The sequence below is a fragment of the Antennarius striatus genome, chromosome 18, assembly GCF_040054535.1.
Source record: "Antennarius striatus isolate MH-2024 chromosome 18, ASM4005453v1, whole genome shotgun sequence".
In the NCBI taxonomy this organism is placed as follows: domain Eukaryota; kingdom Metazoa; phylum Chordata; class Actinopteri; order Lophiiformes; family Antennariidae; genus Antennarius; species Antennarius striatus.
The window spans coordinates 20,358,032-20,384,602 of record NC_090793.1 but is presented as its reverse complement, the minus strand read 5'-3'; the positions used below and the strand labels follow the sequence as shown (position 1 = coordinate 20,384,602).

At 47.6% G+C, this 26,571-nt stretch overlaps 3 protein-coding genes across 3 annotated transcripts; 1 reads left to right on the top strand and 2 right to left on the bottom strand.

The window, feature by feature from the left end:
• Nucleotides 1-4,961: 4,961 nt before the first annotated feature.
• On the bottom strand, nt 4,962-7,250 carry zgc:153913 (carboxypeptidase N subunit 2). The gene is made up of 2 exons (XM_068341223.1): nt 7,110-7,250; nt 4,962-7,000 (listed from the first exon to the last, which is right to left on the bottom strand). The coding sequence occupies exon 2, from the start codon at nt 6,993-6,995 to the stop codon at nt 5,427-5,429; it is 1,569 nt and encodes a 522-aa protein (XP_068197324.1). The 5' UTR covers nt 6,996-7,000; nt 7,110-7,250; the 3' UTR covers nt 4,962-5,426.
• A 1,161-nt stretch (nt 7,251-8,411) lies between these two features.
• On the top strand, nt 8,412-10,757 carry cldn1 (claudin 1). The gene is made up of 4 exons (XM_068340819.1): nt 8,412-9,254; nt 9,810-9,974; nt 10,137-10,221; nt 10,356-10,757. The coding sequence occupies exons 1-4, from the start codon at nt 9,032-9,034 to the stop codon at nt 10,516-10,518; spliced, it is 636 nt and encodes a 211-aa protein (XP_068196920.1). The 5' UTR covers nt 8,412-9,031; the 3' UTR covers nt 10,519-10,757.
• Nucleotides 10,758-15,472: 4,715 nt separating this feature from the next.
• On the bottom strand, nt 15,473-22,117 carry LOC137612631 (sodium- and chloride-dependent GABA transporter 3-like). Its single transcript, XM_068341251.1, has 14 exons — nt 19,889-22,117; nt 19,656-19,790; nt 19,420-19,557; nt 18,730-18,817; nt 18,487-18,619; nt 18,273-18,407; nt 17,959-18,062; nt 17,728-17,852; nt 17,542-17,654; nt 17,332-17,469; nt 17,132-17,234; nt 16,622-16,722; nt 15,761-15,928; nt 15,473-15,594 (listed from the first exon to the last, which is right to left on the bottom strand). The coding sequence occupies exons 1-14, from the start codon at nt 20,058-20,060 to the stop codon at nt 15,493-15,495; spliced, it is 1,755 nt and encodes a 584-aa protein (XP_068197352.1). The 5' UTR covers nt 20,061-22,117; the 3' UTR covers nt 15,473-15,492.
• Between the last annotated feature and the right edge of the window lie 4,454 nt (nt 22,118-26,571).

The following is a 26,571-nucleotide window of genomic DNA, read 5'->3' as shown; positions in this document are numbered from 1 at the left end:
CCCCGAGAGGCTCCGTGGCTCCTCTCTTTGTGACCCTCTCCATCTTCATAAAGGACCCTCCCCTTGTTTATCCAGGAAGAGCTTTAATGGTGGGTGGGGTGGGGGGGTGCTGTCACACTCCCCGCGCTGAAGAAGGCTTATTGTCGCCCCATCTCAAGGGTCCCCCTCTGGAGTGCCCCCCCAGGACGGACCGGTCTCTCCAGATAAGAGGAGCTGAAGTGCTGACGGGTCGAACCGACCCGAACCGATCAATGAATCTGTTTAATGACGACCCCCCCCCCCCATTGAATCCCATGTTTTCCCTTTAAATGCAGTAAACATGTCTGATTGATGGCCCCCCCTCGAGGGTTGGCCGTCTCTCTGACACCCACCGGAAGCCGCCGCTGCCTCGGCCTCTGGGGGTGAATAGGTGTGGCATTGTTCTTATGATGGGGGGGGGTTCACATCAAGGCTAATGAATGCTTATGGTCTCCACATCCATGGGGAGGGAGCCCCCGTCACTCCGATTCACCCTGTTTTGATTTAGCTGCTTGTTTTTGCAGAAACTCAGGAACATGTTGGTGGAAGCATCGCTTCCGGGGGGGGGGGTCCAGCCCCCGAGTGACACCTCAACACTGGGGGGGGGGGTGGATTTATGGCTTTTAGAGCCAGCAGCTCCATCACAAGTCAACAAGCCTTCAAAGGAGACGTTGTGTTCAGGGTCCGCGTGGAAACGGCAGCTCTGGTTTCCTGTGGGGGTTCAGTTTGTCCCCGAGGAAAACACAAGGATCACTTTAACCAGAGACGCCATGGCCCCCCCCACAGACAAACAGCTCAGCTTAGTGTGGAGGGGTGAGAACCAACAACCTGCTGCAGCCTGTGTGTGTGTGTGTGTGGGGGGGGGGGGGGTGAATTAAGTTCAAGTCAAACAGACATCCAGTTCGTTCACACCTGTCTATACCAGTGTCTTTATGAGAGGGGGGGTCACACAATATAAAGACAGATTTGTTTTGTAGTGACTTCCAGTGGTTGTGATTCTGTGACATTTTCTGAACACACACCTGGTTGCAGACGGGGTCAGGACCCCCCAGGAGAGGCTGTCGGTCAGTTTAGTCCAACGTCCAGCAAACACCAGAAAAGTCCAACAAACGAGACGTCAGTCTGGAAGAAAGGCCTCAGGTTAATCATCCTGATGAGGCACAGGTGTGGAGATGAGGCACAGGTGTGGAGATGAGGCACAGGTGTGGAGATGAGGCACAGGTGTGGAGACAAGACTCCAGCGAAAAGTTTGGCTCCACCCCCTACCACACCCCAGGACAGCAGAACAACATGAGATGAATGAGTCTCATCTCCACACCTGTGCCTCATCTCCACACCTGTGCCTCATCTCCACACCTGTGCCTCATCAGGATGATGAGCCTGTGTGTCTCTGCTGTCATGGTGACATCAGTGCAGACGCTCCTATTGGATCAGGTCCTTCGTACAGCAACAGGTGATGCTGCAGCAGCACGTCACCGAGCTTTAGTGACAGGAAGGCAGCTTTTGTGATTAATGGGAAAAAGGGTCGATCGAAAGAAAAACATTCAGACGTGGAGATCTGATGAAGTCTCTCAGCTTAGATCTGGATTCTAATCTGGATTCTAATCTGGATTCTAATCTGGATTCTAATCTGGACAGGTCTCTGAAAACCTGATCATGATCACCCAGTATGGGAAGTTGTGCACTGCTGAACATGTAGTTCCTCCTCACGCCCCCACCAAACAGCTGGAGGAGAAGAGTCTGTGTCGTCTGATTGGTCCTCCATGATTGTGTCGTCTGATTGGTCCTCCATGATTGTGTCGTCTGATTGGTCCTCCATGATTGTGTCGTCTGATTGGTCCTCCATGATTGTGTCGTCTGATTGGTCCTCCATGATTGTGTCGTCTGATTGGTCCTCCATGATTGTGTCGTCTGATTGGTCCTCCATGATTGTGTCGTCTGATTGGTCCTCCATGATTGTGTCGTCTGATTGGTCCTCCATGATTGTAAAGTGAGATAAGGAGCTTATCGCCTGTTGTTCTTCTCCATTGGGGAGGGACAGAGTGTACTAAAGGCCACCGTTCTGGTAACGTCGTCCACTTAACACCCCCACCAGGTCAGCTGGTTGTAATTCAGCCCCCAGAGGGTGTTTGGGCGCACTGGGGGGTAAATATCAACCCGGCTTGTTCATATTTTGAGGGTGTAGAACGTCCTGTTTGTGTTCTGGAGGTGTTGGGGTCACAGTGTCAGGGTGGGGGGGGGTCACCCTCTCCCCGCCTGAGGCACAGGACCTAATGGTGAGCCACACAACGATGCTGATGTCAGTTACCGTAGTGCCGGTGTCGGTTACCATAGCGCTGGTGTTGGTTACCGTAGCGCCGGTATCGGTTACCGTAGCGCTGGTGTCGGTTACCGTAGCGCCGGTGTCGGTTACCGTAGCGCTGGTGTCGGTTACCGTAGCGCTGGTGTCGGTTACCGTAGCGCCGGTATCGGTTACAGTAGCGCCGGTATCGGTTACCGTTCACGAGGCGATGATGCACTTCCTGTTTCTGATGTCATCCACCTAAACGTGGTGATGCCCGACCCCCTCCCGTGCTAACGCTACGCTACAGATCAACCCTCCTCTTGAGTTCTCGCCCCAGGCGCCTGGTCTCATTTGACCTCTACTCTTTGTCCAAAGGCGCCGCCCCCCCCCCCTCACCAGCCCAGCTTAACTCTTTGTGACCCCCCCCCCCAGCGCTTTGTGCCGCTTTGGACATCTAATGTCCCCACCCCTCCCATTCTCTCGTCTCCCATCAGGCACTGCTGTGTGGAGCTAACTGCCCACTAAGAGAGGTGGGATCCCACTGTGGGGGGGTCAAGAGGTGCTTTTGATGGATCCAAAGGCCGTCGTCTCCACCCTGCAGGTGTTGGTTTGTCCGGCGCGCAGAGTGAGTGGTGGGGTATTAAAGAGAACTCTATTACCCCCCAGCTAACACACACCATCATTAGAACACACACACACACACACACACACACACACACACACACACACACACACACACACACACACACACACACACACACACACACACACACACACACACTGATCACAACACGACATGACCATCATCATCATCACCATCACCATCATCATCATCATCATCATCATCATCATCATCATCACCATCATCATCATCATCATCATCATCATCACCATCACCATCATCATCATCATCATCATCACCATCATCATCATCATCATCATCATCATCATAATCATCATCATCATCATCACCATCACCATCACCATCACCATCATCATCATCATCATCATCATCACCATCATCATCATCATCATCACCATCATCATCATCATCATCACCATCATCGTCATCATCACTATCATCATCACCATCACCATCATCATCGTCATCATCACCATCATCATCATCATCACCATCATCGTCATCATCACCATCATCGTCATCATCACCATCATCGTCATCATCATCATCACCATCATCATCATCATCATCATCATCATCATCATCATCATCATCATCATCATCATCATCATCATCATCATCACCATCATCATTATCATCATCATCATTATCATCATCATCATCATCACCACCATCATCATCATCACCATCACTATCATCATCTTCATCATCACCACCATCATCACCATCATCATCATCATCACCACCATCATCACCATCATCATCATCATCATCATCACCATCACCATCATCATCATCACCATCATCATCATCACCATCATCACCATCTTCAGTCTGAATTCTAAGACGAGCTGCAGCATCGTACTGTCAGCATCGTCCTAATAATAAGACAAATCAATGAATAAATAATAAATAATAAATAATAAGTATTAGTTAGACGTTAGCGTCCCTCCTCCTGTTTCCTACATCGATTCTGTACATAAATATCTGGGTTGGATTTCAATGATTCTTTGTGTTCATTGGCTGAATATTAATAAATATATCAATAATATTAATATTAAATGCTAAATATTCTCTACTCGACTTGCTTTGTGTTGTAGAAAGTTTAAAAAAACTAAAGTCATGTCTGAATCCGCTCAGGTTCTGTTCTTTATTCCAATGGGGAATAATAAAGTAAGAAACCCCTCTGCAGGTGATCTGGTCTTCAATACGATCGGGCTTCAATTAAAAAGAAAATAATTCAAACAAATTTCACCATTTTGTCAACAAGCTTGTTTGCTTTGCCCCCCCCCCTTCACTAAATGAATTTAACGTTGAGCAGCACCCATAGAGCTGCTGCTCATTATCTAAAATCTTGAAGAGCCCGTTTGTCCCGTGGTTTCGGTCAAGTGAGGATTACTCCTGAAGGCCCTCCACACGGTGGACGTCCGACGGCCTCGGCTCACTCTGCTGTGAATTGTGATGTCATTCAGCTCGGACAGAGCGGCCAATCGACCCCGTGACCTCTGACCCTTATTAACCCCGGGTAGAGGGCTGCATTCAAGGTGTAGCCATCTGTGTGCCTCGTTGTGTCAAGGCGTCCCCCCCCCCCCACTCGCTCTTTTTCATCGCTCCCAGTGTTCAGGAGCAACAGACTGATCAGAGGGGGGGCCAGGGACCCCTACATGATGGGGAGGGTCACCTCCATCCTGTGTTAACGGAAAGACAACAACAACAAGCAGAATAATCCCAGAGTAGAGCAGATGAAGCAAAGGGTTAATGTGTAAAGTCTTATGGAGGAGTTAACTGGTGGCCTCATGTGTTGGTGAGGTTAAATCCAACCTGGTTAGGATTACTAACAAGTGAAATATCGTCAGTTCTGTTTAACCCCATGATGGACGACCATAAAAGCAGGAGAAGGGAAACAGGAACCAGAATGAAGTCCTGGATCCATCTTTTAAAAACCTTCTCACATTTGAACTTCATTTTAATTCAGTCTTAATATAGTTTTAGTTTTTATTTTGATTAACTGTACTGATCTCTGTAGGGAAACTATCAATCCACTCTAGCACACATTGTTAGTCAGCCTGATTACATATCTGTTGTGAACTCTGAAGACGGGCGTTTACCTGAGACACTCCTCTGGATGTTAGCTTTGGTATCATTTCAGCCTAAACATTTTTTTTAAATTCCTTGAAGCGACAAACGTGATATTTGATGGACAGTTTTTCATTGAGCAGAAAAAAATAAAACGGTCTCATCAATATCAATCTTGTACAGCCATCGTTCTGATGATTTATTGATTGATTGAACAGCTGCTGTGGTTCCAGGTGACTCACGTCACACACAGTTCATTGATTGATTACATACGTGATAAAAGAGGGGACTGTGATCTGTTCAGTGGGCGTGTTAACGGTTATCAGCCGATTGCCGACATTATTGACCCGTCATTGATGTGACTGCTGATGCAGGCGGACGTGTTTGCACAGGGACAAAGTCTGATTAGCGGTTAGCGTCCACCCCCGTCTGGTTTCTGCAGACGGGATCCTCAGGCTGGTGTTTGAAGGTGTTCTCCTTCACGGCGCCGTCGTCCTGCAGGAGCTGCACCTTCAGCGTCAGCGGGGCGCACCTGTCCACCTTACACCTGATGATCACCGTGTCGTTGTGAACCTCCTGGCTGCAGCGCTGGAGATCCAGCATCTGGTCTCCAGACCCCCAACACACCAGCTGCTCTTTACCGACGGACGCCACCGGCTTCCTGCTCAGGAAGGCGGGGCTCTGGCAGAGCATCCTGTCCAGCTTCTCCACGCCGGCGCCGTTCCTCAGCACCCAGTCGTGCAGGTACCCCAGGTGGCAGTCACACCTCCAGGGGTTCCCGTGCAGCCGGACCGTGTGCTGGCTGACAAACGGGTCCATCAGACCCGGGGGGAGCGTCTCCAGGTGGTTGTCGGACAGGTGCAGCTGCTGGATGAACTCCTGGTCCTCAAACAGCTTGGCGTCCAGTCGGCTCAGGTTGTTCTGGTTCAGGTAGATGGACTTGATGCCACACAGGCCGCTGAAGATGGTTGGAGGCAGAGAGATGAGCTGGTTCTCCGACAGGTCCAGATGTTCCAATGAGGTGTTGTTTCTAAAGACATCCTCAGGAAGGGTTGACATGTGGTTGGAGGCCAGGATGAGGCTGGAGAGCGACGTGAAGGTCGTCAGAGAAGACAGGCTGGTCAGTCTGTTGCCTTTCAGATTCAGCTCCTGCAGACTGGAGGTCTGGCCTCCAAAGGGTTTATCGCTGAAGGTGGTGAGAAGGTTCCCCCTGAGGTTCAGGACCTTCAGGTCGGTCAGCACGGAGAAGATGTTGTCAGCCAGCTCCAGAATCTGATTCCCTTCCAGGTGAAGCTCCTCCAGCTGAGGAACCTCCAGGAACGCGTCAGACGTCAGGTTGCTGATGAGGTTGTAGCTGATTCTCAGGATCTCCAGTCTTTCCAACCCAGAGAAGGTTTCCCTTCCCACCCCCTGGATCTTATTCTGGGACAGGTCCAGAACCCTCAGGCTGTGGAGGTGGAGGAACAGAGGAGCAGTCAGCTGTGAGACGGCGTTCCCCTTCATCTGCAGCGTCTCCAGCCGTCTGAGCGAGTCGAAGGTGCCAGGATGGACCGTGGTGATGCGGTTGAAGTTCAGGAGAAGTGTGGTCAGGTTCCCCTGACTGGAGAACGTCCCCGCATGTAGACCGTCCAGCCAGGGGTTCCCGCTGATCTCCAGCTCCTGCAGCTCGGCCAGGTGGTGGAAGGCCTGGGCGTGGACGCTGCGCAGGGCGTTGTTGATGAAGATGAGCTTGGTGAGGTGGGGGTTCTCCATTAAGGTGTGGGGGAAGAGGTACTGCAGGTCCGAGGAGATGACGATGAACTCCTTCACCGTCCTGGAGACGTTCCTGGGCAGGTAGGGCATCCCCCCGTCGGTGCACAGCACCTGATCCGGGGTGAAGCAGTGGCACCGGTGGGGACACCCCGTCTGGTCCGGGTCGCCCCGGCCGCAGAGGAGCAGCGCCAGGAGGAGGATCAGGGGGGGTTCTCTGTCCATGTTCACTGAGAAAACACCACAAAACATGTGAACCTACAGGAAACCAAAGTCCTGTTTGCTCTGCATTAAAAGCACCATAATTCTGTCCAGAGACAGACGATCAGATCAACCTACCGCTGATCCCTGGAGGTTCAGTGGAATCATGAAGCTGGTTCTCTCTGGAGGTCTGTCAGGGCTGAGTCATTATTGACTGACAGAAAACAAACAGACAGGGGAGTGTGTGTGTGTGTGTGTGTGTGTGTGTGTGTGTGTGTGTGTGTGTGTGTGTGTGTGTGTGTGTGTGTGTGTGTGTGTGTGGGTGGGTGTGTGTGTGTTCCTGGTCCAAGTCAATCATTCTCTTTTTACTCATTAAGTCAGAAACTGTTCCTAAACTAGTTGTGGTTTCAGTCGTCTATAAGTTAAATGACCCTCAGATAACCACACGGAGCAGACAGGGATCTCAACCAGTTAAAGGTATCCATACATAGATTTCATGAATAGTTCCAGATTTTTGACTACCTGTGACAAGAGTTCTCAGGTTTATATATGAGTGTCTACTACACATGTGTCAAACTCAAGGCCTGGGGGCCAAATGTGGCCCTCCACATCATTTAAGTGGCCCGCCAGAGCATAAAAGGTCAAAGAGTCTAAAAATAAATAGGTCAAAAGTGTGCTTTGACCAGAAACTACATTACCCACAATGCAGTAGTTCAGCCCAGCTGACTAAACATTGTGAACAAAGTTAACGTCCTAACTTGTGTCTGATGTTATTTTTCTTTATTGATTGATAGTTTGATCCTTGATTGATGGAGTTCTGTGGGTTTAATAACCTGACAAATGAAAAGGATTTATGTTAGAACAGAGAAACAAACAAACATGTTTTTTCTGTCTAACTGTAATGTTTGGAACTAGAATCAGTCAGAAATTCAGTTATTTAACATTAAGGAGTAGTTACATTTAGTTACATTACACTGAGTTACATTTAGTTACATTTATTAGTTACATTAAGGAGTAGTTACATTTAGTTACATTACACTGAGTTACATTTAGTTACATTTATTAGTTACATTAAGGAGTAGTTACATTTAGTTACATTACACTGAGTTACATTTAGTTACATTTATTAGTTACATTAAGGAGTAGTTACATTTAGTTACATTACACTGAGTTACATTTAGTTACATTTATTAGTTACATTAAGGAGTAGTTACATTTAGTTACATTACACTGAGTTACATTTAGTTACATTTATTAGTTACATTAAGGAGTAGTTACATTTAGTTACATTACACTGAGTTACATTTAGTTACATTTATTAGTTACATTAAGGAGTAGTTACATTTAGTTACATTACACTGAGTTACATTTAGTTACATTTATTAGTTACATTAAGGAGTAGTTACATTTAGTTACATTACACTGAGTTACATTTAGTTACATTTATTAGTTACATTAAGGAGTAGTTACATTTAGTTACATTACACTGAGTTACATTTAGTTACATTTATTAGTTACATTAAGGAGTAGTTACATTTAGTTACATTACACTGAGTTACATTTAGTTACATTTATTAGGTACATTAAGGAGTAGTTACATTTAGTTACATTACACTGAGTTACATTTAGTTACATTTATTAGTTACATTAAGGAGTAGTTACATTTAGTTACATTACACTGAGTTACATTTAGTTACATTTATTAGTTACATCTGGCCCTTTGAGGACAGTCGTGATGCTGATGTGAAAATGAGTTTGACACCCCTGCTCTACTCACTATACCCTACTATGGTACTACATCTATACTGTACTATTGTAATAACTTTGGAGTGCAGTTGCAGAAGGCCACCACTAGGTGTCCTCCTGCCCCTCTGAACCGCTGACATTCCTGGACCCTCCCTCCCCTGGAAGGTATTCCTGATGATGTCCAGGTAGCAGCAGTGTGTTTGGATCAGCTCCTCCACCCAAATACCAGCAGGAACTACATCCGCCTGACTTTTCCACCTTTTTTGGAATCTTTCCATCGTTTTTGGGAACTTTTTCGGCTCTCACAGATTCCGATGGCCAACGCCGGTTTGCAGCTCCTTGGCTTCACGCTGGCCTTTTTGGGGTTCATCGGCTCGATAGCGTCCACGGTCATGGTGGAATGGAAAGCTTCGTCGTACGCCGGAGACAACATCATCACAGCTCAGGCCATGTATGAAGGCCTGTGGAGGACCTGTGTGTCGCAGAGCACCGGTCAGGTCCAGTGTAAAGTCTACGACTCGCTCCTCCAGCTGCCAGGTAACGTTCTCCACCTCCAGAAAGCATCATCTGATCAGAGTCCTACAGAACATCATGTCCTGAATGTGTTTTATTCTGCTAACGTGAAGAAAACACAATGAATGGCTTCATATTCAAGAGTCAATTTGGGATTTTGTGATTGTAAATATTAAAAACATTTAAATATTAGATGTTTAAGGTTGTTTGTTCTGCTTGTTGATGGTGAAGGATAAATGTGTGAATGTGTCTGGTCATTTAAAATCCTCCTGGAGGTTAAGGGAAGGGTTTTATTCCCTCCCTGTGGCGCCTCCACACAAGCAGAGACATGTCGGCCAAATACCAGCTGCTGGAGGTTCAAACGGTTTCTTCTTCTGTGGTTTGGTGGAGCAGACGTCATGGGAGGTGTGAGGTTAGGACTATTGTGGTCATGTAGATGAGTCCACTTGGAGGATTTTTAATTTCTATATTAGGAAAACAGCAACAGCAGCTTCTCCTGTTAAAAACCATCTGAAGGAGTGTTTGGACCCCAGCTGGACGACCTCTGACCTGTGTCTGACTACTTCCCTCTGCCTCCAGGGATCGTTCAGGGCACCCGGGGGCTGATGCTGGCCTCCATCCTGCTGAGCTTCATCTCCATCCTGGTGGAGACGGTGGGCATGAGGTGCACCACCTGCATGGCGGACAACCCGGAGCAGAAGGACAAGGTGGCTCTGACCGGGGGGGTCATCTTCATCATCGCTGGTGAGAGTCCCAACACCTCACCTGGCGTCTGATTGGCCCGTTTCCTCCCCCATGAAGAAACATCTTTACACAACGTCCAGACGACTCGTCGTCAAAGCGTTCGTCATGTTTCAGCCCGTCTGATGAAACGGTGTGATGTTTCTCCTCTGGGGGGGGCTCCAGGTCTGCTGGCCCTGGTGGGCACTTCCTGGTACGGCAACAGGATAGCCAAGGACTTCTACAACCCCTTCACCCCCACCAACTCCAGGTGAGTCGTTTTACCACAAAGACAGCTGGAAACGGTTAGCATCGCCACCGGGTTGCCACGGCAACCAGAGCATCCTCCAGGAGCCCCCGCTGACCTGACCGTGGGGGTAACCCATCCTGTGTGAACTGTTGCAGGTACGAGTTCGGAAGCGCCCTCTACGTGGGCTGGGGGGCAGCTTGTCTCACCATCATCGGGGGGGCGTTCCTCTGCTGCCACTGCTCCGGCGGGGGCTCGGGCAAATCACCCCGCTACCCCCCCTCCCGCTCCGCAGGCCAACCCGGGAAGGACTACGTGTAGGACCGCCCCCCAGGACAGATGTTTGTTTATTGTTTATGGGGGGGGCATTAACTCCAGTCACTGGGGAGAATCAATGTTTGTTATTGAATAAAAATATAAGAAATGAGTGGAAATTAGACTGTAAATAAAATAAAACGTTTAGATCCTCAGAATAATCCGTCAGCGTTTGTTTTCTGTTAATCTCCTCAGGGTTCATCTGGAGTCCTTCAAGCTGTCAAATAAAACAAAATAAAATAAAATCCCACTCTTCACTGCTGCCTGGTTTTAATTGTATTAATTTAAATAAATGTAATTAAAAACAACCTTTACTGTGACTAGAAACACCCCCCAGGACAGGACAGAGCACAAGATCAACAGGTTAACACACGCACACGCACGCACACACGCACACACACACACACACACACACACACACACACACACACACACACACACACACTTAAATTATACTTAACATCACCCAATGTCTTGCTCCTATTTGGAATCATGTGTTCCACATTAAAATTTAAGGGTCATTAAACGCAACATGAGGATCTAAATCTGGTTTACTGCCCCGTTCGGATGGGGCATCTGAGGTGAACCCCCCCCCGTCACGCTGGCTGCTCATAATTGTTCATTCAGTGAATTAATTTTTAGATTCAGTCCCTGTGAACATCTGCTGTTATTCTGCCACACGATCAGTGTTACAAAAACACGCAGAAATGCCCCTCCTGAGGGCAAACAAACTGATCCAGACAGGCTGGAACGCCTCACACCCGGTCCTGTCCCGACATGCCTCCCCATCCCTGAGCCGTGCAGTCACCGGAGTCCACCCCCCCCCCCCGTCAGCCGCAGGATTCCACGACACCCCCTCCTAGTCTGTGCACCGGAGTCAACTACCCCCCCCCCCTAACGTGGGTGGAGGAATCACGGAGGCCCCCACCAGCAGCACATCCGCACAATGTTTCCATCCACTGTCTTATCTTTTATATCACTGGCCTTAAACAGTTTCTGCTGCAGAGAGCGCCCCCGTCTGGTCGTCCAGCGTCACAACCGCCAGTCAGAAAGTAAAGTCTTTATTCATTATTAATTAGTGTTTATTCAATTTTAATTCGTGTTTATTCAATATTAATCAGTGTTTATTCAATATTAATCAGTGTTTATTCAATATTAATTAGTGTTTATTCAATATTAATTAGTGTTTATTCAATATTAATTAGTGTTTATTCAATATTAATCAGTGTTTATTCAATATTAATCAGTGTTTATTCAATATTAATCAGTGTTTATTCAATTCTAATCATTTGTTTATGAATTTTTGTTCGACAAATTAATTAAACAAATTAATACACGAAATTAGTAACACCTAACAGGAGCAGTGGTGTGTGTGTGTGTGTGTGTGTGTGTGTGTGTGTGTGTGTGTGTGTGTGTGTGTGTGTGTGTGTGTGTGTGTGTGTGTGTGTGTGTGTGTGAGATCAGGTAAACAGAAGCGCGCTGGTCGGATCCTGGTGGAGGAGGTAGAGGAAACACCTCCCACAGGTGGAGGTGTGAGCAGTGACGGCGTGTGGCCGCCAGGGGGCGACACACACCCAGGTTTGGACTCAAATCCATACCCTGCAGTGACAAGAAACTGGAATTAAAGTAAGAAAACCAGTTTATAAAACAAGTCTTTCACCCTAACGACAAATTGAATGATCAGATTTAATATTGATAAAAGCAGTTACTGTCAGATTATAATCTAATTACTGGCTTTGGGCTGCAGAAACTGAGACAGGACACACTCACACGGCTCAGGAAGTGTTTCTGCTCTGCAGGTCAGAGGAGAATCAAATCTATATGAACTCACAGGACTGTGTGAAGCTTAAAATAAACGACAGTAACCGACAGCCTGTACTCAGATTAGACATCCGATCTGCACAACTTAACCCCCCCAGCTTTAAGACCCTTCTTAAATGAATGTAAGCTAATTGCACAAATCCTATTCCACAGTTCTGTGCATTGAAAGCGCTGACAGTGTGTTAGCACAGCTTTCCTCAGCAGCAGCTACAACTTCATTTCAGTGAATAAAGCGTGGAGCAGGAATAATAATGGTGATGAGCCCCCCCCCCCCCCCCAGCAACACTAGACATTGAATTAGAATTATCAGATAGAAAATCCAAGGGCCGACAGTTGGAACACATAAATGCCACACAGGAAGGCCTCAGGCACTGACCCCCCCCCCCCCAGATTAGCTAACAGTCTTACAACAAGTTAAAATTGAAGATTTAACAACACTAACTGGATTATGCATATTTTCTGCCCTCTAATATTGTCTGTAAGGGGTGGGAGGTGTTTGATTGGAGGCTGTTCAGCCTGGCTGCTCCTAGGCCCTCATGATTTAAATCATCACACCCCCCCACACCCCCAGACAGACACTCAGATTTATGCTCAAGTTCAAACTCTGATAATTCAGCTCCTTTCATCTACTAATCATTTAAATATGAGTTGTGCTTCATTATAATAACGTTAATGCTTCTTCAGTTACTTGAATGGTTTTGGAGAACTTATGAATACATGATAGAATGACATTCAGCAAAATTAAACGCTATTAATTCACTTTTAATCTACATTTATTATCTGCTTGACGAACGTTTATCTTGTGTTGGTAAAACTTGGCGTTGGTTCTTCCCCTTACACCCCGTGTTTCACCTCCTAGCGTGTGGATTCTGTATCTGGAGCCTTTGGGGGTCGGGGTGGCGCCCCAGCACCGGATCAGTACACCGGATCCGGTCCCCGGTGAGACGGTCCGGGCCCGTCGTGTCTGTCTCTGTTGAACAGGTTTTTATCTGATTGAATGTGGCGCACAGGTCAGCCTGAGTGTGATCACACCTTTCTGTCGCCTCTTATCTGACAGGTTAAAAATAGACCGTCAGAACCCAGGTGTCCCCCACCTGGACCGGAACCGAACCACCTGCTGGTTCACCTGTTAGGATCGTTACGGCCCTCCGGTTTATTCCCCGTTCGTCAGGAGTTCACAGCGGGAGCGCACGGGAACGGGGACCGGCGTCCCGGTGGAGGAGTTCTCTGTGCGTCCCGATCAGTGAATGGATCTGATCACGCAGAAGTGGAACCAATACCCACGCAGGCCTCAGAATTAACGGGATGAGCGCGCCGGTAAGGTTTGTGTCATTAACGGCGCTCTAAACGCGTCCATCCTTCATTACGCACGGAGAACAGGAGGGAGACGGATGCGCACGCACCTGACGGAACTGTTGGGATCACGGTGCTGACGTCACACACGACACCGAACAATGCCACGGACACGCAGGGACACAATGTGATCACACGTGCTGCAGATCGATTGGATCAAAGTCCAAGAAGAAAGTATTTGGACGAACCGGAGAACACGTGCGAACGGAACGCGTTCCCGGCGGAGCAGCGATTGGTAACTTCACCTCCTCACGTCTGTCACTTCCATCAGGGAGGAGGAGACAGAATCCTGCAGCTCACTCAACAACAAACAGGGTTTTGGGTGCGTCAGACTCCAACACGCACCAATAATCTGTTTCTCCTGCGCGTAAAAAGTGGCCGCCTCTTGATCGGCGCTCAAATCTCAGTTTCACGCATTTCGCAACGCGTCCCTTCTTGAATCTGAGAGGTGTGTGTCCAAAAACACCCCCGGTTCTGGCGCTACAGAGTGTGCGTAACATCCAGAACCGCGCAACATGTGGATGTCAGTGCTGCCAGGTGTTGCTCCACCGGCTTCCCAGCTCCAACCAGATGACATGCGTTCGAACCCCTTCACCTCTGATTGCCTGAGGAAGACCACGCCCTGCTCCAAAAGGCCAGGAAGTGTTTCTGGAGAGTTAAAGTGTCAAGACATGCAATGTTCCGTGAAGGAATTGTGTAAACTTGGTTCCTGAAAAGACAGAAGTTCCCTCCGAGGCCTCAAGAAGGTTTTTGATGGCTTCAAACTTCACATGATGAAAATAAAAAGCAGGACTAACCTTCACCTCATGATTTTATTTGAAATCCTTGTTCTCTCTGGAATCGACTCCACTGGAAGATTTATTCTTTTGTTCATGAAATAATGCTTTTTCTAGTCTCTATAAAAATGTTGTTTTTTTTACATAAAAAGTAAAGAAATGATCCCTTCCACAAATAATCTTATAATTTTCTATATTTATCTCGATATGTCTTATCTGCAGGCTGAAGCATCAGTAATATTTAAATGCTTCCAGAGCGTTCCTCAGATTTATCTCCTCTCATTCCGTCTCTTCTGGGCCTTGAAAGCTGAATATTTTCCCTTCAGCCTGATAAAAATAAAGTCCTCCACGTGGCAGACAAATGGTTCGGATGTTGAGACCCAGCCCAACAGAAATAGGCGGGGTTGGAGCCTTTCCCAGCTGACGGGGTTCACCCCGGACAGGTCGGGGGTTCATCTGGGGGCCGACAGACGGAGAACCCAGCTCACGTTCAAACGGTGGGAATCCATCAGCGTTCAGGTTCTGTAACAGCTGCAGGGAGATGAAGGCTTTCTCCTCCTCATCATCATCATCACCACTGTGCAGAAACATGTTGCACAATCCCCCCCGGAGAACACGGAGAACATGGAAACCCAACACATGACCTGGGCTGGAGCCCAGATCCTCTGAGGAGACGGGCCAAAGGAAACACGAGGAACCGACTGAAACCCGACCACGTCTGAGAGCGTGACTTCAGATCTGAGTGTAAAAACGGATCTTTGCTGCTTTAACTTGATGTGACGGCTGATCTCATGCTCCAGTCCAGCTGCTCTGAAGCTGATTCTCTGAGCAGGTCGAACCCTGAGGAGCTCACGTCTCGTTTTCTGATGCTTTTATTCCACGTCTCGTTCGGTTCCTCCTCGTGTTTCCTCCTGGTGCTGAAAGGGAAACACTGAAGCTCAGACGTCAGCGGGGATTCAAACCAACGTTTATTATGACTCCAGTTTAGTTCTGCTGGGGGAGTCTGGAGGGTCTGACCTCAGCGGTCACACTATGATGTCACTGCTGACGCCGTTAGCTCCACAGTCTCCTGTCCCTTCTTGCTGTTCCTGGGGGACGGACCTTCAGCAGGACGACAGAGGATGGACCAACGCTGGAACAAACAGGAAGTCACGTTTAGGACGAGTGGAACAAGATGGCCGGTCAGGATATGACATCACGCCGGGTCTTGAGCGACTCGTGAGATTGGACCTCTAGAGCAGAAGCTCAGTGATGGGTGGTTGGTTGGTGGATGGATGGATTGATTGATTGACCCTAACCTGTCGGAGGGTTCCTGGCGTCCAACACATCTGTCCAGCGGCCCAGAGCGGCACCATGAGGATGATGAAGAGCATTATGGTCCATCCCAGCGCGTACGCCCAGTCAGGGTAGACGTAGTCGTTGAGCGTCAGGTACTTATAATCCACCAGGTACAGGATCAAGGAAACCTGTGGAGGAAGTTATTTTTGTCAGAACAAGTCCTTATAATACTGGAGAACAGTCCCAGACAGGTAGAGCTACATGCAAAGAATCAGCACGTATGTTTTTAGTATGTTGTAAGAAGCAAAGTGTTTGTGTTTGTGATCTGTTTGCTGTGGGTGGAGATGTTCCATGGTTTCAGGGCATGTAGGTCCACGGTGGATGAACAATGATGCCCAAGGAGGGATTTACATAATAGTAAATGAGTAACAAAAAAATAAAACTGCATATTTGTGAGATTATTGTGATGTTCTGCAGATGGAACACAGAAAATCTTTTCTTAAATCAAAGAGGAACAAAGATTTGTGGGTCATGGATTCCCTTCAGTGATGCTGAAGGTTAAGGTCAGCTGGTTCAGAAGATGAGACGATTAAGATCATCTCTTGAGTTGTTGGAGCCCATCCCAGGTGACTCTGGGCGAGAGGCAGGGTGCACCCTGGAGGAGTCGCCAGTTCATCGCAGGATCACACAGAAAGACTGACAACATTTATTCTCACACTCACGTATAATTTCATAGTGAACAATCTAACTAGGTTTCATGTGATTGGAGGTTGGAGGAAGCCGGAGAACCTGGAGAGAACCCACACAGACACTCTGAGAAGTGAAAAAAGCACTAGTGGAAATGTCAAATCCCAGATACCCATGAAGAACCTGTGACTCACCACCGACAACACAGGAATGATGAACTTCCAGCACAGTCTGAAGAAAATGGGCGGTCTGTGCCCCGTCATGTCCTCTACGATGTCGGACAAACGGTCAACCCCTGATGAAAGTTCACAAACCATGAGCACATCAAGCTGTAACAGAGTTGGCACAGTGATATTTTACATTTGTCTTGCCAGTGAATTAAACAAAAAGTCATTTGTGGCTCCAAGAGAAATGTGACTGGATGTTGGACCGGGAGAGGGTCTGATGACTGGTCCTGACCGAAGGGCATCTGCAGGGCAGGAAGTTAAAAAAAACACTGGAGAGGGGTAAGAGTCCCACAAAGGATATTAACTGTTCTGTGGGCTCTGACACCATTGGTAGGTTGGATGTTGTGGCTGGTGTCTTGGAGAAGGTTGTATCTATAGGGACTCTTTAGGTCTACCAGAGGATGACAGTGTTCAAATGGGCGAAGAACCCTGGGGGATTGGCTCGAATGTCTTCACACTGTAACTAATCCCACTCACCAAAAATCCAGCCCATAGTCAGGCACTCGCTAATAGCCAGGAAATTCTGAGAGACTCTGGTAGAACCGTAGAATTCAACGAGTTGGAAGATGTAGATTCCTCCCTGGTGTAGAAAGACGAGGAGATTTGATTAAAACGAGTCACTGAGAAAACATTTAACAGACATGTTTAAGTGTGTTTCATGAGGACGTTTCTTTCACCTGGGTCACCAACACGAGATGCAGGAGGAAGATGGCGATGCAGCTGATGAGGACGAAGACCTCGTGCTTCACCGCTGCGCGAAACAACTTGGGGAACAAGTCGGCCACTGTGGTGAAAATGCTCTCCATTGCTATGAACTGGGAGACAAAGGAAAGGTTTTGGGTTCTACACATCTACTGCTCCGTGGGAAATGAGACAGGAGTCTTTACATGAGTGTCAACAGTCAGTAGAATCAGCATCAGGAAGAAGCAGACGGTCCAGAATTGTGGTAAAGGCATCAAAGCTGTGGCCTGAGGGTAGGCGATGAAGGCCAGACCTGGACCTGTGGAGGGACCGGCTGTTAAACTACGTCTGTTACAGCAACATGTTCATCTTTGGACGGGTGTGTGCGGTACCGGACAGCGCCACAGTCTCTACAGTCACTCCATAATGTCGAGCCATGAATCCCAGCACGGAGAAGACCACGAATCCAGACAGGAAGCTGGTCCCACTGTTCAGCAGACACAGCCAGAAGCAATCCCTGGAGGCCACCAACGATTAAAGCTCATCCTCAGGTAGTAAAATCAATTTAATTATATAAGAATGACTTCAGACATGGTCAAAGATCTAACATCTGCTGTGTTTACTTGTAACTGTTGTTGTTGTAGTCGGTGTAACTACCCAAGACTATCAGAATCCCTCCCGTCAGGCTGTAGGAGAAAAGGATCTGGGTTCCAGCTTCAATCCAGACCTGGAATTCATTTAAAGGAGTTGTATAAACCAAAGAAGGAGGATGACTTTAAAACTAAATTCCATTTCGGGCATTAATTTGAAAACGCTTCTGAAGACTGAGGATGTGAGTCAAGACCCAACCCTTTATATGTAGTGACAAAGACACTTTATTTATCCACAGGAATTAATTTACAGCAAAGAAATGTAACTGTTTGAATCAACAGTCCACCTCCACGTTGGCCAGGTGGTTCAGATCTGGGTACAGGTAGTAGTAGATCCCTTCAGAAGCTCCAGGTAGTGTCAAGCCTCTGACCAGCAGGATCAGGAGCATCACGTAGGGGAACGTGGCTGTGAAATAAGCAACCTGAGAGAAAAGACAGTCCATATAAGTGATAATGAACTCCATCACAGAGAGAAGAACATCCAAAACATTTCTGTAGGACCTTTCCAGAGGATTTGACTCCTTTCCAGATGCTGAAGTAGCAGATCACCCAGCTGACCAGAAGACACAAGACCAGCTCCCATCTTACGCCGCCCAGATCGTCGATGCCTCCAGACATTCCCAGCATCCTCCGCCTGAGGACAGGAGACGTGAACGGGTGGAGCTGGAGAGGATGAAGCGTACCCGATGGTGGAGAACGTCTGTGAACGTCTGTCTACATCATTATTAAATCAGCTGGACTCACTCCCAGAACTCCATCGCTGCAGAAGAGTGTTGGGTCTGATTGGACGTCACGTTGGAGGAATTGAACATGTGGAGGTCAAAGCAGTCGGCTGGTTGGAGGAGCAAACAGAGGTCAGTGAGGAGAAGTGAGCTGAAGGTTCTACAGAGAACCAATAGAAGCAGAAGCATTCCTGGTTGTTCAGCTGGGCGGGAGAGCAAAGGTCAGATGGCCTTCAGACATTTTGTTTTTTATTACAGATAATGAATATTTAATCATAAATTCAAGTCATTGTTTCATCAACTTTAATCAGCCGGTTGTGTATTTTATGATAATTGTCTTCATTATGAGGAAAATCTATCATTAATCTCAAATCATCATGTTATGCAAACAGGAAATGCTTTAACTTTAGAAATGGGCTTTGTCCATTTTCAGAATTGGCTTTGACTCTAGCAAGTTGAAGCCACACCCAGTTTTGAAAGGGGCGGGGCCAGCCTCAGCTGATTCACATTTAAAGCAGTCTGTCGATGACTCGAGGCTGAAGAAGGGATTTTAATAAACATCCTGTAATAAATGAACTGAGTGACAATTCAAAGGGAGGATTTCAGAGCCCGTTTAAATTATTAGTGTTATAATGTCAGACGTTAACCGAGGGCTAAAGGCAGTGCCTAAGAACACGTACTGTGAATATGTATTCTGGTGGAGGTGTCTCACCTGTGTTCCAGGTGTTGTCACAGCTGGCCCACGGCAGCTGGGACCTGAAGGAGAACACCAAGTAGAACAGAGCCCAGGCTTCGATCATAATGTAGGTGCTGTTGAGGAACACCACGGTCAGCTGTCCGAAGCCGATGCCTTTCACAGAGACAGAAACCACATCTGATGAAACCCCTCTAAATCCGGGGCCTTGTCCCTCCTGCTTGTCCGTTTTGGTCCGACTGGGATGGCCTCACCCTTCGCCAGCGGACACAGCTGCTTCCAGCAGGTGATGAATCCTTGCTGGGTGTACTGGCCGACGGAGATCTCCAGCAGGAACAGAGGAACCCCACAGAACACGGCCAGCAGGCCATACGGCACCAGGAAGGCCCCTGCAGGAGGACAGCGTCGTCAGGAGGCCCCCGGGTGGGCGGAGGGACGTCCTCCCACTCACCCCCCCAGTCACATCCAGCTTCGTTCTGATATTTACCTCCACCGTTTTTGTAGCACAGGTAAGGGAACCTCCACACGTTGCCCAGTCCGATGACGTTTCCTGCGACCACCAGGATGTACTCTCTCTTGCTGGCCCACCCCCCCCTGTCCTCAGACCCTGGCAGCGTTCCCCTTCTCCATCTCTGTCTGTTGGTCTCAGCTTCCACCATTGTGAGCGTTGCTTCTTTTAGAACCTCGACTGATGTTTGCTTCTTCGACTGTCGCTCCGGCGTCGTTGTCCTGCCCCCAACCTGTCCCTCATCTTTAAATATCAAACCAGTTTCCTTGTTCGGTGCCTGGGGGGGTTTATCAATGAGCTGACGGTCCTGGCAAAGTTTGAAGGCGATAACTGGAACACTTCGATTCCACTGGTTTAACTGTTAGCAAAAAGTTATTGATCCACGGGAATCAAGGTATAAAGTCCAGTCATCAGCATATAGAGATAATATATGAAATATATATTATATAGGAGATCTGAGACGGTTCTCCCCCCCGGTTAGGGTTAGGGCTGGGGTTAGGAGTTGGGTTAGGGTCAGGTTTAGGTTTGGGGGTTAGGTTTAGGTTTAGATTCAGGATTAGGGTTAAATTTTGGGTCACGGTTGGGGTTAGGATTGAGGTTAGGGTTAGGTTTGGGTTAGGTTTAGGGTTAGGTTTGGGTTAGGTTTAGGGTTAGGTTTAGGGTTAGAGTTTGTTCAATGAGGGTGGAATTTAAAAAAAAAAAGCATTTTTAATGACCTGTATTGTCCCCCACAGGGGAAATACTCTTTTTTGAAATCAGATTTTTGTGAACCACTTTTCCTCCTGATCGCCGCTGACTACACACACCCACACACACACTCACACACAGACTCCTAACACCTGACCTCTGACCTCCCAAGCTGGACTCATGAGGTCGTCGCTCCCTGAGCGGCTAAAGGAGCAGCTGAGCTGTGGCGTGTAGTCGTGATGCTGCATGCTTTGCACCGCCGTCATGGACGACTGGCCGATTGAACAAGCTTCCTCTGTCGGAACCAATGATTGGCTCCGATTGGCAAAAGTAAAAGGATCTGGAGACTCAATCTTTGGGGGTAAACTGAGGACAGACTTAAACAGGGACTGAATGGAGCCACTGTGTTGTGAAACAAACAACAACTAAGCCTCAGGAAAATGATAACAGAATAAAAAAGTAATTTACTAATTCAAAGGCTGCTGACATTTTCATATTTGCTTCATGGGGATCTATTGAGAGCACATCGCTATAAATTTATTTAGTGGAAAAATTCTGCATTTTTGTGGCAACTAGTGAAAATGTCACATTTAATGAAATCCTTATAAAAATCTATTTTAAAAGAGACCAATTTCCAAGATATTCTCATTTAACTTGTAAAGGTATTAAAACCACAAAGATGTAATTACAGAGTGCTTTCCTCACACTGTCTCCTTTCCGTTGGAAAAGCCCAGAGTCTGACATATTTAATTGTATTTATGAATGTTATTAAACCTTAAATTGACAAAACACTCCCTGCTTGTACACATAACAGCTCTCTATTCAAATTATGACTTTAATGTGATAAATAATAATCATAGTACTGGTCACAAAATTAAATTACTTCTCTCCTTAAATAATTATCTTGAAATACATTTCTAAATGTATCGGAAAACAACCTTGAGTCTTGTAAAATAATAAAATCTGCAGGTGAAAGAGCAGCTGTTGAGTCTGATTGCAGGCGTCGCCTCCGGGCCGTCCGGCGACCCCTGACCCACCAGCAGGAGAAACATCACAGCTCCGTGGACGATGATCGTCTCACAACGGCGTCCTTTGTCCCTGAATGGGACGGGGTCAGTCCGGTCCCAACTCTGATTCACTTTATCAGATATTTGGACTTATGAAACGGTTTGGCTGTGTGGTAGTGTGGTCATTAAATATGAGCAGAGTTACATGAAGGAGTCAGGCGACCAGATTCAGGCCGGGGGTCAGGAGGTCTTCTGGGTAGAGAACCCCACTGGACCAGGACCATATCCAGGTGTGTTTGGGTACATCTCAGTGTGAATGAAGAAGGAATGAATAGCAAACTATTCAGGACCCTCAACGTAGTTTTTATGTCAGTGTGAGCAAAAAAACATGTTAAAGAGGAGAAAATAACACGAACAACATCAATCTGATGACAGCGTCAGCAGTCGGATTAATAAATCCAGGCTTTAGAATCCAAACGTTTGGCTCTTAAAGCCTGAACGAATAAAGTGAAACGCTGCCTGCATTAGTCGATCCATGCTGGAGATGGATCACACACACACACACACACACACACACACACACACACACACACTATAAATGAATCCATCAGTTAGAATTAGCGCTGGGCGAGTCGTGGGGAGCTCCAGCAGCGACACTCGAGCTCCACTGGACGTGGACACGATGTTCCCTCCTGATTCAATTTACGGGAACATCTCAGAGGACAAACAGGAAGAGACGAGGAGATGACAACAGGAAGCTGTGAGCAAACGGCGGCGGCTGGTTCGTCTCAAAGCAGCACAAACGCGTTTTCAGGACATTATGCCTTTATGAGGCGCCGTCTGTCGCCTCGGGAGCTCCTGTGTGGCGCTGAGAGCCCAATACACAACGATGTTGACTCAGTCAATGAGGCAGGACACAAAGAGACCCAATACTACACACTGAGACGGTTTGCTGCCATTCACAGGAAGTAACCGCAAGCAGTTTGAGTTTGGAGAACACCACAGTTTGGGTGCATTTTAATGTCCTTATAGTTTATTTTTTACACAATTTAATGTTTTTCATTCTATTGCTGTAAAAAGTGTAACCAAATTTGGTTTAGTCCGTTTTCAAATCAATAATATATATCCTGCATCTCCTGCTAGTTCAGAAATGTTTCTGTAACACAGTACTGCTAGTACAGGGCAGCACAATGAAAGCAACAATGATAAAATTATGATAAGTAATGACAACAACAGTATAATAATTTGTATTACTATAATAATAATACTACAAAAATTATTAGGATTATTAGGATTAATAATCATCATAATAATAATCTAGCACCGAACCAGAGGAGGACCCAGCTTAGAAAGCCTCAGGTTAATCAACCTGATGAGGCAGAGGTGTGACAAGGCTCCGCCCAAAAGGTTCGGCCCCGCCTCCTGCCACACCCCAGCACAGCAGAGCAACACGAGACGAACAAAACTCTTCCATTTGTGCCGAAAATCCTTCATTCATCTCCTTGAAGATGAGACGATCACGATCATCTAGTCTCGCCTATCCTAGCTGGCAATGGGGGAGAGGCGGGGTACACCCTGGACACGTCGCCAGGTCATCGGACGCCCACTCAGATGTGGTTTTTAGAGGCCAGTTCCACTCAGCAAAAAACAGCTTCCAGCAACAGAAAATCTCATCCTGTATCTATGAGGGTGATGAGAAAAGTTTGAGGACATCTAATGAGGAGGAAACGTTCAAACTTTCAAACGTCTCATTCTGATCAAACCCGACGGTGGAAATCTGTTTCCCAGTGAAGGTTAGAGGAGCCAAACAGGACGCTACGTTTATCTTCACGGCTCATTCCAGCGAAAAGAAGAAAAATGTTTGGTCCAACACAGACAATGGAGACAAGATGTTCATCTTGACCGAGTTTATTCCTCCGGCCAGAAGCATCCGTTCACAGCTTCTTCTTCTCCTTTAAACGTCTAGTTATGTAACTTCCGTGTTGGTGGTTGTTTTCCTCTGGAACTTGGACAGGAGAACCTGGGGGGGGTGCATCTGATTGGCTGTGGACGTGTCACATGACCGGACCACACATGCTGACACACACGCTGAGGGTTTCTGGACTGGACCGCGTCCAGCCGGACGTAAAGAGTCAACATCTCCATTGAAGGTGTGATTGATGGAGGCCTGAGCCCCCGCCGAGAGGCGGCGTCAGTGGGCGGGGCCACGTGATGAAGGCCAGCAGATCTCGTGAAAAGGAATCTTTGAACGCTCACCGGTTAAACTCTCAGGAGGGACTTTTTCTGCGTCTTTCATCCAGACAAACGGAGGATGAGTCGGGGGAGGAGACGCTCATTCAATTTTGATTTCACGTAGAAATCGTTTCATAAAACCCCTTTTGGGTATTCCTGTTGACCTTCTGACCCCTTGAACCAAACATGGGGGCACAATGTGTGTATTCTGTTTGACCGATGACGCTGGTTTATTCAGATCTGTACCAAATTCAGGAGCGTCGCTGGATTCCTTGACCCTGATTGGCCAATGACGAGCGAGATGATCGACTTCACGCATCCCACGTCCACGTCCTCACGTCTGGAACTTAAAGATATAACAAAGACATTTAGAGCCGTTAACGGAAGCCAGAGGAGTGAAACAGTCGCTCATTAATATTCATGTTCTCAGAAACCGTCTCCCCTGTGGGGATCGGTCATTCAGGAGCTTTTACGTCTTTTTAATCCTTCACTTATTCTGACACCTGAAGCTCCTCCCCCACGTGTGTGTTTACAAAACCACCAGGAAATGATTCACCTGTAGCCTGTACACACACACACACACACACACACACACACACACACACACACACACACACACACACACACACACACACACACACACACACACACACACACACACACACACACACACACACACACACACACACACACACACACGGTGAGGACTAGCTGTCAGTGGTAGTAAAGTGTTTTCCAGCCTCCAGTCAGACAAAGGCGGGGCTGTATGTGCCCCCACCCCCTCGCTGTGCCCCCCACCCCAGAGGAATGTGATCTCTCAGTCCACCCGAATCTCCTGTGTGGACGCTGAACCGTTTGACCTGGATGAGGACCACAGGACGCGGGTCAAGACTTTGCTCCACAAATAAAAGTCCTGAACTGGGAGCGGCGGTCAAACGTCCGTTCCAGACGTCTGAGACGTGTTTATTGATCAGTTTGTTTGTTTCATTATTGATAAAGGCTCAACACTGAACAGTATCAGCTCCTCTGGGGCCTTCAGATCGGACCTGGGTTTTTAACCAATCAGAGCGCCTGGTGCCGGATGACCTGTGGCGTCCATCCAGATCCAGTGTGACCATCACACGTGTGATGTGTGTGTGTGTCCTGACGTGTGATGTGTGTGTGTGTCCTGACGTGTGATGTGTGTGTGTCCTGACGTGTGATGTGTGTGTGTGTCCTGACGTGTGATGTGTGTGTGTGTCCTGACGTGTGATGTGTGTGTGTGTCCTGACGTGTGATGTGTGTGTGTGTCCTGATGTGTGATGTGTGTGTGTGTCCTGACGTGTGATGCGTGTGTGTGTCCTGACGTGTGATGTGTGTGTGTGTCCTGACGTGTGATGTTAGTGTGTGTCCTTTCTCTGGCCGCACCTCGCTGCAAACCGACCCCGCCAGCGGACGCCAGCTAGTCTTTGAAATCCGTGGCCTGCAGGTGTCGAATGCGGGGTCGGGCCGGCGGTCCTGCTGCAGCACGACGTGGACTAGAATAACCCTGGTGATTAGGCTCATGTACCCCCCCGGCCTCTTTCACACCTCCCCTGCGCTCCGGTGCCGAGCAGGTGTTTACCTCTGGATCGGGTTACACCGCTGCTTGTGTCTTGTCGAGTCTTGTGAAACCAAAGAGATGACCTGGAATCCTATCCTTTGACCCCGGTGTGAACGGCACGCCGCTGACGAGCCTGCGCCGACACAACGGGTGCTGCTTTCATTCATTCGTTTCCAGAAATCCTGCTGTTGTTTCAAAGTGATGCTTGAAACCATCTGCGGGCCGGAGCAACAGGACGAGTCCAGTAATCAATCAATACCATCGATGAGGCCCTCCCCTCAGCGCTCCAGGACTGAACCCACCCTATCATATTTCCAGGCGTCACCTTTGGCTCGGTCTATGCTCTGGGTTTAGTAGCGACCTTGAATGTGAGCCACACTCGACAAACAAGTGGAAGTCATTCAGGAACACACAGAGGGTTATTACAATCACATAAAGACACGCGTGTGCAGCTCCATAAACAGTCGCTGCAAACAGAAGGCGAGGAGCGGAGCAGCACATTCAACGCCTGCAAATAAAAAAACACCATCACAATAGGGAAAATCACAACAACACAGAGAAAACACGGAGAAATAAGAATAGACGGGCGTATTTGGAGGACGCCTGCATCATTAATGAGACCCAGTGACTTCACTGGACCCGGATTCTGCAGGAGAAACGTTGATTTTGAATGCATTTCATCAAATTAGTTTTTATTGTTGTGAACTGAATGTCACACACATCCTTTTTGATATGCATATGCATGAAATCCATAACACTACAGCACAGCTTGCATACTAAAGAAAATGATCATTTCAGTTGCAAGAAATCACTTCTTTCATCAAGACGTTTTGCAGCATGGATAAATAAAATATGTTCAAACTGAATTTAATCTGCTTCCTGTGAACACGTCAGGGGGTGGAGCATCAGACGCTTCGCCGTACGAACGACTAAAACATCCCATCTGCTCTTAGCGACACGCCCTTTCCTCCATGTTGCACCAGCATTCCTGAAACTGAACAAAAAAACAAAACAACACACACACACACACACACACACACACACACACACACACACACACACACACACACACACACACACACACACACACACAGTTTAGCTGTCAGATGAGGAGCGAGCCATGTGAATCCGCCCTGCAGAGAGAGGAACCCACA

What these genes read in the sequence shown, in the direction of transcription:
- zgc:153913 (XM_068341223.1), bottom strand. Translation starts at nt 6,995, where the DNA reads ATGGACAGAGAACCCCCCCTGATCCTCCTCCTGGCGCTGCTCCTCTGC.
- cldn1 (XM_068340819.1), top strand. Translation starts at nt 9,032, where the DNA reads ATGGCCAACGCCGGTTTGCAGCTCCTTGGCTTCACGCTGGCCTTTTTG. An exon ending in CTCGCTCCTCCAGCTGCCAG is followed by an intron (nt 9,255 to 9,809) that starts GTAACGTTCTCC and finishes CTCTGCCTCCAG; the next exon opens with GGATCGTTCAGGGCACCCGG. An exon ending in GGTCATCTTCATCATCGCTG is followed by an intron (nt 9,975 to 10,136) that starts GTGAGAGTCCCA and finishes GGGGGGCTCCAG; the next exon opens with GTCTGCTGGCCCTGGTGGGC.
- LOC137612631 (XM_068341251.1), bottom strand. Translation starts at nt 20,060, where the DNA reads ATGGTGGAAGCTGAGACCAACAGACAGAGATGGAGAAGGGGAACGCTG. An exon ending in TACAACAACAACAGTTACAA is followed by an intron (nt 17,853 to 17,958) that starts GTAAACACAGCA and finishes GGTGGCCTCCAG; the next exon opens with GGATTGCTTCTGGCTGTGTC. An exon ending in ATCTCGTGTTGGTGACCCAG is followed by an intron (nt 17,235 to 17,331) that starts GTGAAAGAAACG and finishes TTTCTACACCAG; the next exon opens with GGAGGAATCTACATCTTCCA.